This window comes from Episyrphus balteatus, chromosome 2 (genome assembly GCF_945859705.1).
Source record: "Episyrphus balteatus chromosome 2, idEpiBalt1.1, whole genome shotgun sequence".
Taxonomy (NCBI): Eukaryota; Metazoa; Arthropoda; class Insecta; order Diptera; family Syrphidae; genus Episyrphus; species Episyrphus balteatus.
In genome coordinates, this window is record NC_079135.1 from 54436623 (window position 1) to 54452311 (window position 15689).

At 29.1% G+C, this 15689-nt stretch overlaps 1 protein-coding gene across 7 annotated transcripts in view; it reads right to left on the minus strand.

Moving 5' to 3' along the window:
* LOC129912763 (alpha-actinin, sarcomeric) overlaps window positions 1-15689 on the minus strand; it is a 55055-nt gene that overhangs the window by 3419 nt on the left and 35947 nt on the right. For 5 of the 7 annotated variants that reach the window (XM_055991162.1, XM_055991163.1, XM_055991160.1 and 2 more), the window contains 6 exons: window positions 6487-6903; window positions 6272-6425; window positions 5598-5752; window positions 2936-3028; window positions 2517-2867; window positions 2274-2452 (listed from right to left, as the gene is read on the minus strand). In XM_055991162.1, coding sequence (XP_055847137.1) covers window positions 2274-2452; window positions 2517-2867; window positions 2936-3028; window positions 5598-5752; window positions 6272-6425; window positions 6487-6903 — 1349 coding nt within the window. Of the gene's footprint in view, window positions 1-2273; window positions 2453-2516; window positions 2868-2935; window positions 3029-4026; window positions 4113-5597; window positions 5753-6271; window positions 6426-6486; window positions 6904-15689 lie in introns of all 7 variants that reach the window. The other 2 variants (XM_055991166.1, XM_055991165.1) reach the window with 2 other exon arrangements.

Consider the following 15689-nt stretch of genomic DNA (forward strand, 5'->3'; position numbering starts at 1 on the left):
TTGTTTCAGGATATCTTAAAGACTGCTTTGAAAGAAAATATTTTTTTTTTGGTTTCTTGAAAAAATGTGTGATAACCCTTTGTTGCCCGGAGTAATATTTTTCTCAAAAAAAATAAAAAAACGTTGAAAACACTTTAAATATTTCTTGAATGTCGCGCCAGAAAAAAATATATCCATTGCACTAGTAAATATCATTATATCAGTGAACTTCTGAGCTAGATAATTGCTGATATATTTAATTGGGATAGAAAGTAAAAAAAATAAAGTTTAAAAGGTGGTTTCTTATTGTAACCACCGGAAAACAAAGGGATAAACATAGTGTTTTATTAATATACTTTTATGAAGAAAACAATAATAAAGAAAAAAGTCATTCATAAGTCAAGCGAAAAACTCACACATTTTATGATACTTGGGAACACGTGCACCAAGTAAAATTTTAAGAAAAATTGTTTTTTGCTTGAATTTTAATTTAAAATGCAATTAAAACAAATATTAAAAATGCCCATTTTGATTTCTTATGCATGCTAGGGACAGTTTTTGGATTTAAGTTCGAATATTGAGTTCGAATGAGGTTTTGCAAAATGATAGACTAGATCCAATCCAGGATATTGCACTGACGCAACTAAGTGTTTCATATTACCAACAAAAAGTGGGCTCTGGCCCACAAATGATATGAAATTAAAAATTGGCTAATGAGGTGAACGGTTTTCTTTGGATATGAAGAAATGGACTTGTTCAATGATATAGAAGATCTCCCAACTACACTGTATTGATTTTTTTTTAATAGAGATGAATAAAAAACATTGCTTAACATAGAAATTGTTGTAGAACAAGATTTGAAAAAAATTGCGAACAATTGTCAGCTAAAATTAATGTCGAGAATAATTTTTCTCGCTGAAATTGTTAAATTTGTATCAATAAATAGCTTCTTCCCTGGAACTCTGGAAGTGTTTATAAATAATTATATCGTTAGGCTTTTTCCTCTAAAAAATCAAAATCATACTGGGTTTTGTTACAATTTGAATTTTAGAAAATGAAATCAAGAAGTCAAGAAGGAAAAATATAGAACGTTATGAAAAAATTCCAGCTGATTTGAAAACTAAAGTTAAATAATTATACCATTTTACTGGATTTTTTGAAATGAAATCTATTTTTGTTATTGAAACGTTAAGTTTCAGTTGCAGATTAAATCTGCACTGCAGATTTATGGTTCTCAAAAGTCTGGAAATAAGTTGAAAATCTGCAAAATGCAGATAAATCTGCACTATTGGCAACACTGGCTGTGCGTTAATTTTAAAGAGAATTTTTTTATCTTCCCCAGTTCCATAGTCAAAGTTTCAAAATGAAAGTTTTACAACTCAAAGGTGAACTTTATTGGATTGCAATAATTGTGAAGTGAACCTTGTATGAAGTTCGTTTTGCGGATGCATTTGCCAAATGAAGAGTAATAACACATCTATGTTGTAATCAATAGTATTTTCACCTTATAACTAACGTTCAAAAAATTATTTAGTTTCTTTTAAAATCCATTGATCAAATGAATGAATTTTAACCAAGTTTTGATCTAAAATCATTAAGTTTTGATCTAAAATCATTTACCATATGTGTACGTTTAACTTTTATTTTGTTTATTTATATTTTGTGAGGAAATTTGTATAATCTTGTTTTCTTTTTTATGCAGTGCATGATTTTAAAAATAATAACATTAAGTTTGTCGAGCTTCAAAACAATAAATAATGTAAAACACTTTACAAAAGGTTAGCAAACACTTGATGTTTGCTGAAATGTGTCTTAATTAAAAAAAATTTTAAAATCTAGTTTTTTTGGATCTGTTAAAAAATCTTCTTCTTCATCATTCAAGTTGAAAATTAACGTAGAAAAAAATATATGGATCAAGGATTTAAAAAACAACAATTACAATTAATAATAACACATAATTATTTCTAATTACCAAAAACATAATAGTTGATTACAAATCGATAAAAAATGTCGACCAGAAGAAGAAATATTTAACTAATTGGACAAGGTCGACTTTTAAACATAAGCAAATAAGTCTTTCTTCAGTTGAAATTATAACAAGATAGAGAGAAAACGTGACACAAATATGGGTAAAAAATATGCTGGTGATTGGTGAAATTTGTACACATACTGTTCCTATTAAAACTAGCTACCTTACACTGTTTTGTTTAGCCATTAGAAAGCATGAAATTATTTGACAATGGATAGTTTTTTTTCAACGAAGATTATTAATCTATCTTAACTAAAGAACTTACTTCAATTCTTGTGCAATAGCTGCAATCTGTTCGACACGATCTTGATGAGCCGCCAGATCAGATTCGAAAGCTTCATGTTTTTTCTTCAATGCCTTCAAATCGTTCAGCTTACATTGACGGAAGTCTTGTGATTGAAGCATTTCTTCTTTACCACGAGTCCAGTCTTCATGAGTGTCAGCCTTAAAAATAAAAATAAAATTACTTAAATAAGACAACGAGTTAATTTTCTTAATTTTAATTCACCTTGTGCTTGAACTTCTGGGCCAAGTGTTCCAATCGTTCTAAACGCATAGTTTCAGCTAGAAGCCAATCTTCGAACGCTTTCTCAGCCAATTCCAAGCCCTTCCATGAATTGGAAATGTCAGCGACAGTTTTACCCTCTGTTGGCAAATAGGCAGGACGATTCGATAAACGCAATTTTGTTTGCAACGTATTGAAATTGGTTTCGAGTTTTGCTTTTTGTTCAACACGTGGTGGCTTATGCTTGCGACGGTAGGTACGGTATTCTTCGAGTTTTTTCTGAACACCAGCCAATGAGTTATCAGCTTGGCGGGAGTTAAGCCATGGCATTGTGCGGCGAATCCATTCCAAAAGCTAAATAAAAATTAAAAAAAAAAAAACAATTTTATTTATACAAAAATTAGAGCTGAAATGAAACTTACATCGCTAGCGAGACGTTCATACTCTTCCATGAGACGTTCATTTTCCTGGTTAACCTTGAGAACTTTGCAAATACGGTTTGCAGCGGTTTCAGCCTATATTTTTTTAATAGATAAAATTGATATTAAAATAAATTACTTTTTATTTGGAAAAATGATTAGTAGAAAACAAAACGCAATAGTTAGCTTTTGAAATAAACTGGTTTATAAAACAAATACACATGTGAACAAAAAAGCTATGTTTTTGAGATGTCCGTTCTTATTAAAAAAAATATATTCGCAAAAAATTTAAAATTTATTAAAATACGAAGCAGATGAAAAATTATCTTCTAAAAATCATGTAATTTATTTTCAGGTTAAATTTTGTTTTTATTTCAGAGAAACTATTCTAGGGCTCAAGTTAATTTCAAAACTTTTCACACTGTAACAGGTTTATCTAAACTTTTCGTTAAGTTTAAAACATAATGAAATATTTCAGTTTCCGACCATTTTGGGATTTAATATGATATTTCTATATGTACTTCTATGCACAAAGAAGATACCCTTGAAAACAAACTCCTGGAACACAAATGCAAGGAAGCCTGCATTTAGCACAGGCATGGAACAATTCAATACCGGAAAGATTGCAGAATTAGATGCTTATGGTAAAACAGCCAAGTTTTAAAGGTATGCTACAAGTCAAGATCATGACATTAGTCAAAAAAAGAAGAAGTGGATCCGTGAAAGTAAAAAAACACGAAAAAGTAAAGAGTTGGTCTTCCTTGTATTTTGTATGTACAAAATTATTAAAATTATTAATTTTGAAAAGTTATTAAAACAAAAGCCATGTGAAATTTCAGTTAAAACATCATTAGGAAGTAACATTTGAATCAAATTCAAATGTTGGCATAAAAGTTTATCGTTTGTTTGTGTGGTTTTGTATTTTTGAAATTTTGAATTGTGTATATCAAAAATACTTTAATGATCCCAAAATTTAAAAAGATATCTTTTTGACTTTACTACTAAAAAAAAAAAAAAAACAACAAGAACGGACATCGCAGAGTATACAAAGAAAGTTAAAATAAAAAAAAAATATTTAAATATTTAAAACCGACCTTTTGGGCGCCACTAAAACAATGGTAGTATGAAGAGACATATGTCATGACTGCCCTTTCATCCGGCATCGCAGTATTTTGCAGGTCTGTTAGATGGCAATAAAAAAGGCAAATAATATCGATTTGGTTAGTCATTGAGCAAGCAACACATTTTTATTTTATGTTTTTTTTTAATATGTAAAAACGAAAACTTAGCAAAAAAATCACACTATATTATAATTATATAATATCACAGCCATGCGATTTGAGGCTTTTATTTAAAATGTTATTTATGTTAACACATGGCAGACATCAAATCCAGACAAAGGTCAACAAAATTGGTTACAAAAAAAAAAAAAAAAAAACAAACATCAAATGCTTAGACATCACAGGATCTGATATGGAATTTTTTGGACATTCTTAGGAACCTAGGTTTATGTTTATTGTTATTTTGTTTGGTTTGTATGGGTCTCATTATATTTTTATTCATTTAAAATGTTTAATTTTTGTTGTAATTTTGTTTTTCGGAAAGTTTTAAGATCGGCTTAGTTTAAGGTACAATTAGAGATCAATCTAACCTAATTTGTACTCTAAATACGATTCAAAATTTCTTGGAAGGTAGCATTTCAAGTTTTAAATTTATTTCTGCATCTGAGTAGGTTTTACATATGTATGTGTTTGTACATTTGAACGATTATAGTTTTTTTAAATTTATATTTCAAATCCCATTATAAGAGTTGATGTTAGAAAAGTATTCAACTATGTAATGTATGTACCTACTAAGATAAGGTGAATTAGAGCATTGATGTCAACAATTTTGATTCGCCTTATAAATATGACAATGCAATACCGCCTTCAAATAGACTCATATTAGAGAATCATTTTATGAAGTATTTTTTTTTTAAATTGCGCATAAAGAGTAGTTTCTGAGTATGTAATTAAATTTAAATAACTTTTGGTACTTATCCATCGTTCATAAATACATAGGCTATTTCTCTTATTTCGAAAACGTTAGGGTCTGTAAAGTTAAGTTCAAATTAGAAAGCCAGATCATATTAAAAAAAAGTCGTCAATACGCAACTTGGGATACTTTTTACGATAAAATAATGACAATAACATAGGTACATAAAATAATTAAAAAAAAAAAAAAAAAAAAAATGAAAATCATCGCGTAACTCGTTGAATTTAATTTTAACTATCACAATTTTGATCAGTTCCTAAAATATTTATGTAATATTTTAGATGTATTAAATACACAAGTGTGTCATCATTTTTATCATCACCGACAAAAGTAAAATTTCATTATTAAATTCCGAAATGACCTTAAATAATGAGACAGATTCTGCCCGCAAGCATCAAAAAGCGCGTTTAATGCCGCATAAAAGCAAATATATTTTCTTTTTTAGCTTTTTAATGGCGCGTAAATACGTCATGCTCTATTTAAAGGATTAAACTAATAATAATTATTTTTGAAAAGTATAGATATTAAAAAAAAAAAAAACGCGAGTTTCCAAAAAACAAAACTCAAAACTTCAGAATAGCATAAAAATAATATTTATGTATAATTGTGTATCTTTGTGAAGTTTAGTCACATTGTAATTATTCGGGATATTGTAGGTGTATTCTCGTGTAGGTTCGGGTACATGCTTCATATTTCCAACCTGTTGAGCTCCCTGGAAGGCGTGATAATAGCAGGATACGTATGTCATAATGGCACGCTCGTCCGGCTTTGGAGTGTTGATTAAATCTATATTTACATTTTATTTTCATTTAATAAAATTGCCTTTTTATACAATTGATTTTTTTTGTTGTTGTTTGTTTATTGCTTAGCAGTAAAAATGATTAAATATTGCACTTTTGCTTGTCGAATTATGTTTTGTTCAAAATATAAAATGCAGACACACTTTTGAAAAATAATGTATTTGTCACTTTTATCAGACAAATTTTATCTGAGAAGAAATTCTTTATTAAATTCCTTTTCAGAAAAAACCGTGAAATTTGGAAAGATACCTTATTTTCTCACACAAAATGAAAGACAATGTAAGACTAAGGATTTTCTGTCTTTACATTTTTAAAAAGGCCTCCGATTTTGAGTATTTTTATCGTTTAAGAATACTCAAAATCGCAGTAATGTTAAAAATATTAATCTAGTTTTATTTTTTTTTTTAGAGAGACGACTGTATATTATTTTATGAACAAAACCTTTGATTTAAACTACCGTTATATAAAGTGTATGATGTAATTTTTTATCATAAAATCTACTTACCATCAGGATCTAACATTCTTGGAATATCCAAATATTTCTCAGCAACATCGAATGCGGTATTTAAGTTCTCAAGTGGATTGTCTTTGGAAAGTTTGGCGTAATCAATCAAATCTGGTCTGTGACGGTGGATCAAAGCACAGAAGGCTAGACCATCCTATTAAGAGAAAACAATATAAATTAAATTTTTTTTCAAGACAAATATTATAATATTTTACCTTGAAAGACAAATGGAAGTTTTGAACGTTGACATTTTTGTATGGTGCGGTCTTTCGTTGACACCATAGCAACAAGCCTTCCTTGGCAGTCATCTCTTCCACGGAAATATCTTGAATGGCAAACCTCAAGATGATTGTCCAAATCATACCTAATGTCATTTTAAGATTGCCATCGACAATTTCTTCAGCACCGATTGACACCAATCGGACACCTTTGGATGCGATGAAATCGAGGGCTTTGTTAACATTAGCAATTTTGTGGAATCGCATTTTGCCTCGATCAGGCTTTGGCAGGGTTTCACCGGAAATAACTTCCAACAAAAGCATCAACTTCAGACCATTTCGGAAATCTTCGTCGATGTTATCAATGCCTGTGCCAGCTTTTCGCAAATGACTGTTACACCATGCAGTGAATGTCTGAAATTAAAAAAAAAAACATAGATTAGAATAGTTTATTTTTATTATAAAAAAGGATAAATATATAATATTCAGTATTCTTTGGTATCTCTTAGGTACGAGATACCAAAACTTATATCATTTAAAAAAATAAATATTAATAGACAAAAATAGCGCAAAGCTATACCTAGTGAGACTATAAGATCCAAGGCGTTTTTTCAAATCCAGAAAGAAACTGAATAACATTTTCTACACTTTAAAAGTAAAACTCTGCAGGGTTCTTGGAATAGCCAATTAGTTATGGGGCCAGATATCCCGAAAAATAGATCTAATAACAAAAGAGCAAAAAAATAACTTAGAAGACGACAACAACAACGTTTTTATCTCTAGAATTTTAGGGCCAAAAACAAATGGAAAGGAAACTCGGTATATCTTATCGCTGAGTAAAAAGAATATTAGAATTTTTATAGGTACTAACGGTTCACTGCGCCAAAGAATAGGTGCATTTGCACCCGATTTCTGTATGGCTGTCAGGCTCAGGATGTAGTAGTAATAGAAACCATTAAACACCTGCCTAGCGAATGCCCAAACCTCTAAACCAATCGACTCTGTTACTTTGGTTATGCCTATTTGGTTATGTTATTGTTATGCCTAAGGCTAAGCAGTTTTAAAAACAAAAATAATAAAATATACCTAATTCTATGTAATATCGTAGAACGTTTTTTTAGTTTGCTCACGTACATTTAAGCCAATTTTTTTTTTTCAATATTTAGTTATAGACAACTATAGTTCATTTCTTGAACTTTTTGTTTAGGTATATTAGAACTGATGACTGAAAAATAGTTTTTTTTTAGAATTTACATTCATTCAAATATGTATCTGAATTTCAATAGTTTGGTTGTCATATCATTTTCATTGCGTCTGTTGGTCTAAAAAATATTAATTTTCCCAATCAATCAAAAAAATGGACGTCATTAATGCAATGGCAAATACATACATGCATATGCATGTACATAAAGTGAACGATTTAACGATAAAAGTGAACCAGTTTCCGATTGTTAAAGACACATTCACTGTATGCAATGCAGTGACTGGAAGTGTATTCTCTTACTTTTGTTGAACCTGCCCCCGGTTATACGTAAAAAGTAACAAACAACACATATTTTTTGTTTGTCAGTATACCATGTATCAGTAATTGTTATTAAGAGCTTTATTTTAAATGAGCTTTAAACAACAGACAATAATACAAAAAAAAAGTGTGGGAGTTACGCTTCTTGCTTGCTGAATATAAATAAATACGTCATTGCGAGTCAAGCAGTGATTTTTGTTTTTTTCTTTTTTTTTCTGCTTACAAGTAATGCAAGTTGACTACTACAAATTCGAATGTAATAGATATTTAAAAACTGGTTTGCATATCAAAAACATTTATATGGATTGTCGTTTTTTGTTAAACAAAAAGAAGGGACTGGGTTCCGGTAGCATTTGCAATGAATAAAAAAAAAATACTTCTACAATGGTATAGTGATAGAATTTAACTTGAAAGTGTCATTTGAGACGAAATTTAAAAATCAAAAAAGATTTTATGTAAAATTTTATCACTAAACTATGTGGTTTTTAGCTCATTCGATGTATTTTAAGTTCTTCAGGCTTTTTCTTAAAAGGAACTAATACTGAGTTATTTGATAAAATTCATTTAAATGCTTTTTTGATTCAAAATTCACTTTTACAAAACAAAAATAAAAAAGTTTGGGTTTCTGACATCTGTCTCGACTTTATTTGTAATATTTGAAAAGAAATGTTTGGGAAACCGATCTAAGTTTTCGAAATTATCAGGGCCGCACGGATTTCCTCTACCGAATCAACAAGTTTACTTGCTAGGACATCAATTGGTGCTTATAAACCAATTTGGATAAAATAACATACATAGTTATGTAAACAAAATTTATCCTGGGAAATTTGAAAAAAGTGTAGATGCATAAATTGTATATTAAGCAATCGCCATATTTGTTGGACAATATTTTAAAAGTCTGTGACCACTCTTATTCAAAAACCACTTGTTTGATTCGAATGAAATTACAGCTTTTTGAAAACATAAAAAAAAAAAAATAGTCCTTGATCGAATTTGATTTTTTGATGGATACCTCCTCAAAAATACAAAAAAAAATTATAACTACTTCTCATTTCTAAAAACATCCAGTTTTGGTAAAAAATACTAAACTTCATAAATTTAACCTTTTCGGACCCCGCGTTACTCTCATGTAACATATTTTTAAAAATTCGTAAAAAATATTCCATTAAATATTTTTTTAGGTTTCGATGGCTTAATTGAAAGATAATAATGCCTAGTTACTGGATTATTACAAAAAGTTAGTTATACCTTTAATTTTTGTTTATCGAAAAAGGGACTGAAATTCACATTCAAAAAAAATTTTTTTTATATATGGTCATAATTTTGAAAAAAAAAAAAATATATAAAAAATGTTAATCCAGAAAGTGTTTTGTTTTTTTTTTGGCTTAGAAGAAGTAGCATACATTATTGTTCTATAAAAAATTATTTTCCCAGTTGTCCGACTTTTTTTGGTGGTCGTAGGCAGTGCATGTTACTTACATGCAACTTACATGCAACAAGAGAGTAACACATTATTTTTGCTATTTATTATTTTAGAAAATAGCTTTTTGCTATTCATATTTCTTAGTTGTGATGTTTTTGACACGATGATACTGAAAAAAACATTTTTTAATATTGATTTTCATAGCTTGGGTTCGAAAGGGTTAAGAATTTCAAAAATGTTTTATTTTCATTTTCTTCACACGGACTTCGATTTTAAACATTTATTGCAAATCTTCAAAACAAAAACGTTAATTTTGACTTTTTTATAGTATAGTATAGATCGTATAATAAACGGATGGCAAACTTTTAAGTGTTGTCGAAGTTTTACATTTATGAAATCTTGGACAGATTAATTTAAATTAATAATTTCAAACTATGTTATATTTTTTTAATCGATGTACATATGTTTCATACAAATCTGTTAGAAATTGAATCAGAAAAAACATTTATTAATTTCATCTTAATGAGGATCCAAAAAATCATTTAAAAAAAAAAATCAAACTGTAAAAAATAATCTAATTGTTATGTACATTATATGGATCCCAGTTTTAATGGTTAGCATTTCTTTTTTCAGAAATCCTTAATAAATTTTACAAAAAAAACCACTACATACATAAACATAGAAACATTATCCGTTGAAAACTGTCTACTTTGTTTACCTCATTTTTCCTTAAATGGAAGAACCCAGCATCAAAAAAGGCAACAAACTTTAGAAGTAGTGCAATATTACAATTTAGCAAAGGTGGCATATCGACCACTTTCTACATTCTACAGAAGAAGTACTTTAACCTCGCTCTTTAAACTTGGTCAAAAAAAATATTGCATACGGTTACAACCGGAAAGAAAATTTATTATGTTATACAAAAATATAGTGTAGTTGCAATTCGAATGCAAATATATATTTTTCATTTAATATCTGGAGCACCATTATTTTGCTCTTTGTGAATTAAAAGAAAGGAAACACCTCTTTTCCCCAGAACTAGTTTTCAGATTTCACAAAGAAGCTGAAACCAGACAAAGCAGCAGTAGTACCTGGAACACATGATTTTATTATTTTTTTTTATCATTTTCTTTTGGACAGTGCTTCGTACAGTGGGGTTTATACGAATTTTAAAACCATGAAAAATTATCTTAGAGCTAGTTTTTTTAATAAAGAGTTATGTAATTGAATAAATAGTGCAAATAATAAATATGTCCCCATTTTACTAAAGAAGTAATTCTTAAATTTGTGTTGAAATTTCGTTTTAATGCATAATTTTAATTGAAATTTTTTTTTTAAACCCAATGTTTTTAATTTAAAATGTAATTTTTTAATGCATTTTTTTTATTTGCAATAACTTTTTTCTAATGCAAAACAAAAAAAAAAAAAAAATCGAATGAGAATAATATATTTTTTGTAGTGCAAAAAATTTTAACTTTGCAATAAATGTTTTTATTATTAAGACAAATGCATTTAAAAAAATGATTTTTTATAAACGAGGCTCTAATACGAAATACTTAACAAAAGTTATTGACGTGTTAATTATTAATTTTTTAAAACTAAAATTTCAACAAAAAAATAAAAAAAAAAAAAACAAAACTTGAAGACGTCGTCACTCAATCAAGATTTTTTTCAAGGGATAGTTTCGGCTCTTCACAATATACTTGGAGAAAGGCAAATCTTTAAGTCCTGAAGTAAATGCATAAACATTTGCTCAAAAAATTCTTTCAGATGTATATACTTAATTGATTGATCTAAGCGTTCTTTAAATGTTTTCTTCAATAAGCTGGATTGTATCGGTAGCTGTAGGTTGTGTAACTAAAAAAACAGTCCCAAATTGTCTATTTACTTATACATTGACACTTCTAACCATTATTTTGGAATCAAATTTTAAATATTTTAAGGTTTATTAAGGAGAAAGTTAAAACCAAAAAGGACAGAAAACAAAAACATTTGTCAATTTCCACGAATCTGTTTTGACTCCAAAATAAGTACAGGCATTTTTTTTTTAATGAGCATAATGCAGAGCAGTATCTATAAAAGTAACCTCGTGACAACTCTTTACATAAATTCGTTCCAAATATCCATAAAAGTTGTGCTACTGTTTAGCGGCGAAAAATCCATGCAAAATGAAATCAGCTGGTACTCAGTCCCACGGAGAGGATGCCGTGTTTATCTTCTGATATTTCAGTGTCTTATGTGTCGTGTACATCTCTTTAGTCGTCAGTCGTCACATCATCATGGCAATGGCACGCGGCAAGCAGACGAAAAATGGAAGACAATGCACCCAGATATAAATGAACCTGTTTTTTTTTTCTTCTCATTTACCGTAATACTGAAAATATAAATACAAACGAGGTCTACACGTTTCCCTCCGAGTGGAGGCAGACGAAATGATATTGACAAACGTACCACAAAACAACATTGTACTCCCAGTCTCAGCTTCCAATTCCACTGTTGGAAGAGTTAAAAGCAAAATAAGAAGAAAAAAAAAGTAGTGAGCCTAGTACAACTCTACACCACTACGAACCGATAGAGCTGGAAAAACCACTTCTTGTCTTTAAGTGTGCTCACTTACAGTAATGGTCCACAAGTCCTCTATATAAGTTCCTTGACATTTGAAAAAAAAAAAAAAAAAAATAACCCAATATGAATGGTTGTGAAGTTGGGATCCATTGGATATGGAATCCCTTCTGTGTGGTTAAGTATTATATTGAATTAAATGATTAGTAGGTTGCTTTTATGTAGGCGTTGCACACGTATATACTTTTCAATAAAAAAGAATTACAACAACTGGGAGCTATGTATCTGACATATTGTCACGTGGTAACGGTATTTATTACTCAATAGTTTATTGAACATGATTAATTAAACACATACATACATATAGACATGTGTGTATTTATATACAACAAGTATGGAGATTTTTTATCTTTCAAAACATGACACTTTCATCCTGTTAAGATCAAACTAAACGAGTAAATTTTACGGGAAAAAAGTAGGTACAAAAGTAATTTTAAAAATTGGTTTTTTTTATGCATCATAATTTAATGAATTAATATTAATTAATAATGATAAATTGTCAATGTTTTTACGTGTTTAAAAAAACTCAACAGAAAAAAATTCTTTTTTAAATTTCAACTTTATTAAACATTACATTTTATAGGAATCACTCAAATTGATTTAATTTTTGGCACTGCTTACTCACAACTATGTAATGTTGAACTTTTAAAACAAAGTTCATTTATAATTGGCAACGCATTTGAATGTCAAGTAAAAGTTGATTCATTTAGCAAACAATTGGTAGGGTGGTGTATGATTCATCATCATCATCATCAACATTGATTGGTGCCAGGTGAAATTCATTCATTAAGAATGATAATATTACGTTTTTTTAGGACAATTGATTTACAATAAAAAAAAATAAATACAAAATGTCATTAAAAAACATATAATATACATACATAAGTAATAGGGTTTAAAAATAAAAAGCTTGACGAGGTCGCACGTTCATTTTTTTTTAAATTTTCAACGTATGAGTGTATTTTAGACAAATTTTAAATTTTGAAGAGAAATATTATTTTTAACTTTTCATTGGAACTTATGTATTGTAATTGATGGGTTTCCATAATCCGAATCGACAACTTTATCCAAAAAACGAAAAGGAATCTAATAAAGCTTCTTCAACGACACTTTTTCAAATTTTTGGTTTTTGGCGGGTTTTCTTTTTCTTTCTTTTTTAAATATCAGTCACACGGTATGTACGGTAGTTTTTTTTTTATATCATCTTTTCGACGATCAAAGTCGATTTTCCGACGGAAGAACATTTTTTTTTTGTCAGAAATCTATTCAATATTCATCTGATTAATATAATCAGTAAGTCGACACAGTGGGATAGTGATATCTTTCAGTTGTTTTTTTTTTTTTTTTTTTTTCAAAAAATGATACATGAACATTAGGGCGCACCGCAACAAACAAGAATAAGACTGAGTATTTAATAAATATAAATGATCTTTTGGAAAAAGTTTGACAGATCCTGAAGAAAGACACAAAAAACAATCCAAACTTACAAATAATTCAGGAAAATATACGCTTAGAAATTTTAAAGCGTCAACATAAGTTGTTTATTAAATATTAACACCTAAAATTGGTATTTCTGTAGCGTTTTTTAGGGTTACGAGCGTCCATCGTTTCTATTCATTCAACAGGCTTGAGGATAAACTCACAAAAACGGTTTTACTTCTATTTTAACATCATTAGTCCTTTAATTCTATTATAAGTCGAGACATCAACAGAGTAATTCCTGTTGATAGTTTTGAATACACTTTGTAACGATCTTAAGCAACTTTAAGCTGTAACTTAAAAACATGTATGTTTTAAAATTTGATATGATGACAAACAAATTTATATTTCATCGACCAACAGAAAAATTTACCAAAAAATCCTTTTTGATGAAACTGACACAACTTGAAAAACAAAATACATATCTCGAAATCTATTTGCATTTCAGACTCAAGTTATTGGAAATGTTATGAATTTAAGCTCTTGTAGCCCATGTGACATTTCTGTTACAAACCAAAAAAGATGCCACAAAAGCTGTAAAAACTTCTTTTTTTTTTGTTCGATACCATTCGACAATAAACAACAACAACAATAAAAATGTAGGTTTATCAAAATGTTTCCAATTTTATACAGGTAACTTTTCTCGAAAACTGGTTATGTGTTAAATGTGTTTCAGGCTCTGATATTATTTTTCCGACATGTATGAGTTTTTTTTATTCCTTTCCATTATGTTTTGCCTCCTTAATTTGTCCTATTTTTCAATTCTTAGAATTATTTGATTTGATTCACTATGAAACTTTCTTGCAGCAATTAAATTTAACTCATATTCGAATGAATAAAAAAAAAAGGAAAAATCCAATCCTCTTGTTGATGCGTGATGCTACAAATGAAAAGTGCAGTTAAAAACTTGAGACAACTTTAATCTGGCGTGGATATGTCGAGGTCGTATTACCGGCTTTTTACATTTCGTATCTTTTTATCTGGTCTGCTTTATCTATGTGTGATCAGGTTTTTTTTATAATATTTTTACCGTTTCAATTTGAAATAAACACAAAAAGATATGTAAAAAGAAAATCACTTGCCAAGCAACTTAATGTGAGATTGCAAAGAAGTTGTAGACCGCAATTAATAGATTCCAAATAAAAAAATAAAACAAAGATAGCCAACGAAATGTATTCTTACGTTTTTGTATTTTTAATTGAAATGTTTTCATTTAGGTATCCTTATACGATTATTTTTTTTCTATCTGCTTTTGTGAATGCAAAGGCATACAAAGTATATCGCTAGCTACTACTTTGTCCCATCTTTACGGATTAAGTCATAAAAGAACCGCACATTTTCTGAGGCAAAGAATGAATCAAGCCAATTTCTGATACCCTGTTCTGAAGTGAAGCGTATTCCAGTGAGTGCGTTTTGCATCGAACGAAACAAATGGTAATCAGACTGGGCAAGGTATGAGCTGTAAGGCGGGTGAGCCAAAACTTCCCAGCCGCTGCTCTGTTTTCTAAACAGTTTATCACCAGTCTTGGGATCAACTCGGACATTTTCGATGCAATACAAATCGGTGTTGTTTTCAATTTAACCAATTGAGACAATTAATTTCTTACATAGATTTTTGTACATACATATATTCAAAACTGTAACTCCGATAAGTGGTGGTGTTTTTTTTTTCAGAACGGTCATATTATAACTTAATGTCACAGAATCATGGTTATTTTCTCAAATGAGACAGGGGTGATCTTAAATTCAAGAAATAGAATAAAATGGAAAGAACTGTTTCTTGCTTCCATTTTTTAATTATTTTAATATCAGTTTTCAGAACTTGAATTGTGCATTTTTTTGTTGGTTGATAATACTGTTGCACGTTAGCATTTTTTCGACTTGCTAAACAATAAGCAAACACAAAAAAATACACCTAAAAAGATTATTAAAGCCATTATAAATAAGTTATAGGAGTATAAGTAAAGAAGAAAAAAGTGTGCCTTAATTTTGAGCACGAGTGTATATAAAATTGAAACTTTTGTTTGCTCGATATTCAGCTCTTAATTCAGCTCGATAATTCAGCAAAGAAATTGAATTTGAGATTGTTTTATATTTGTTTAATACAAAAATGCACCAATGGAAAATGCCATTAGGGACGCATCGAAATGCATT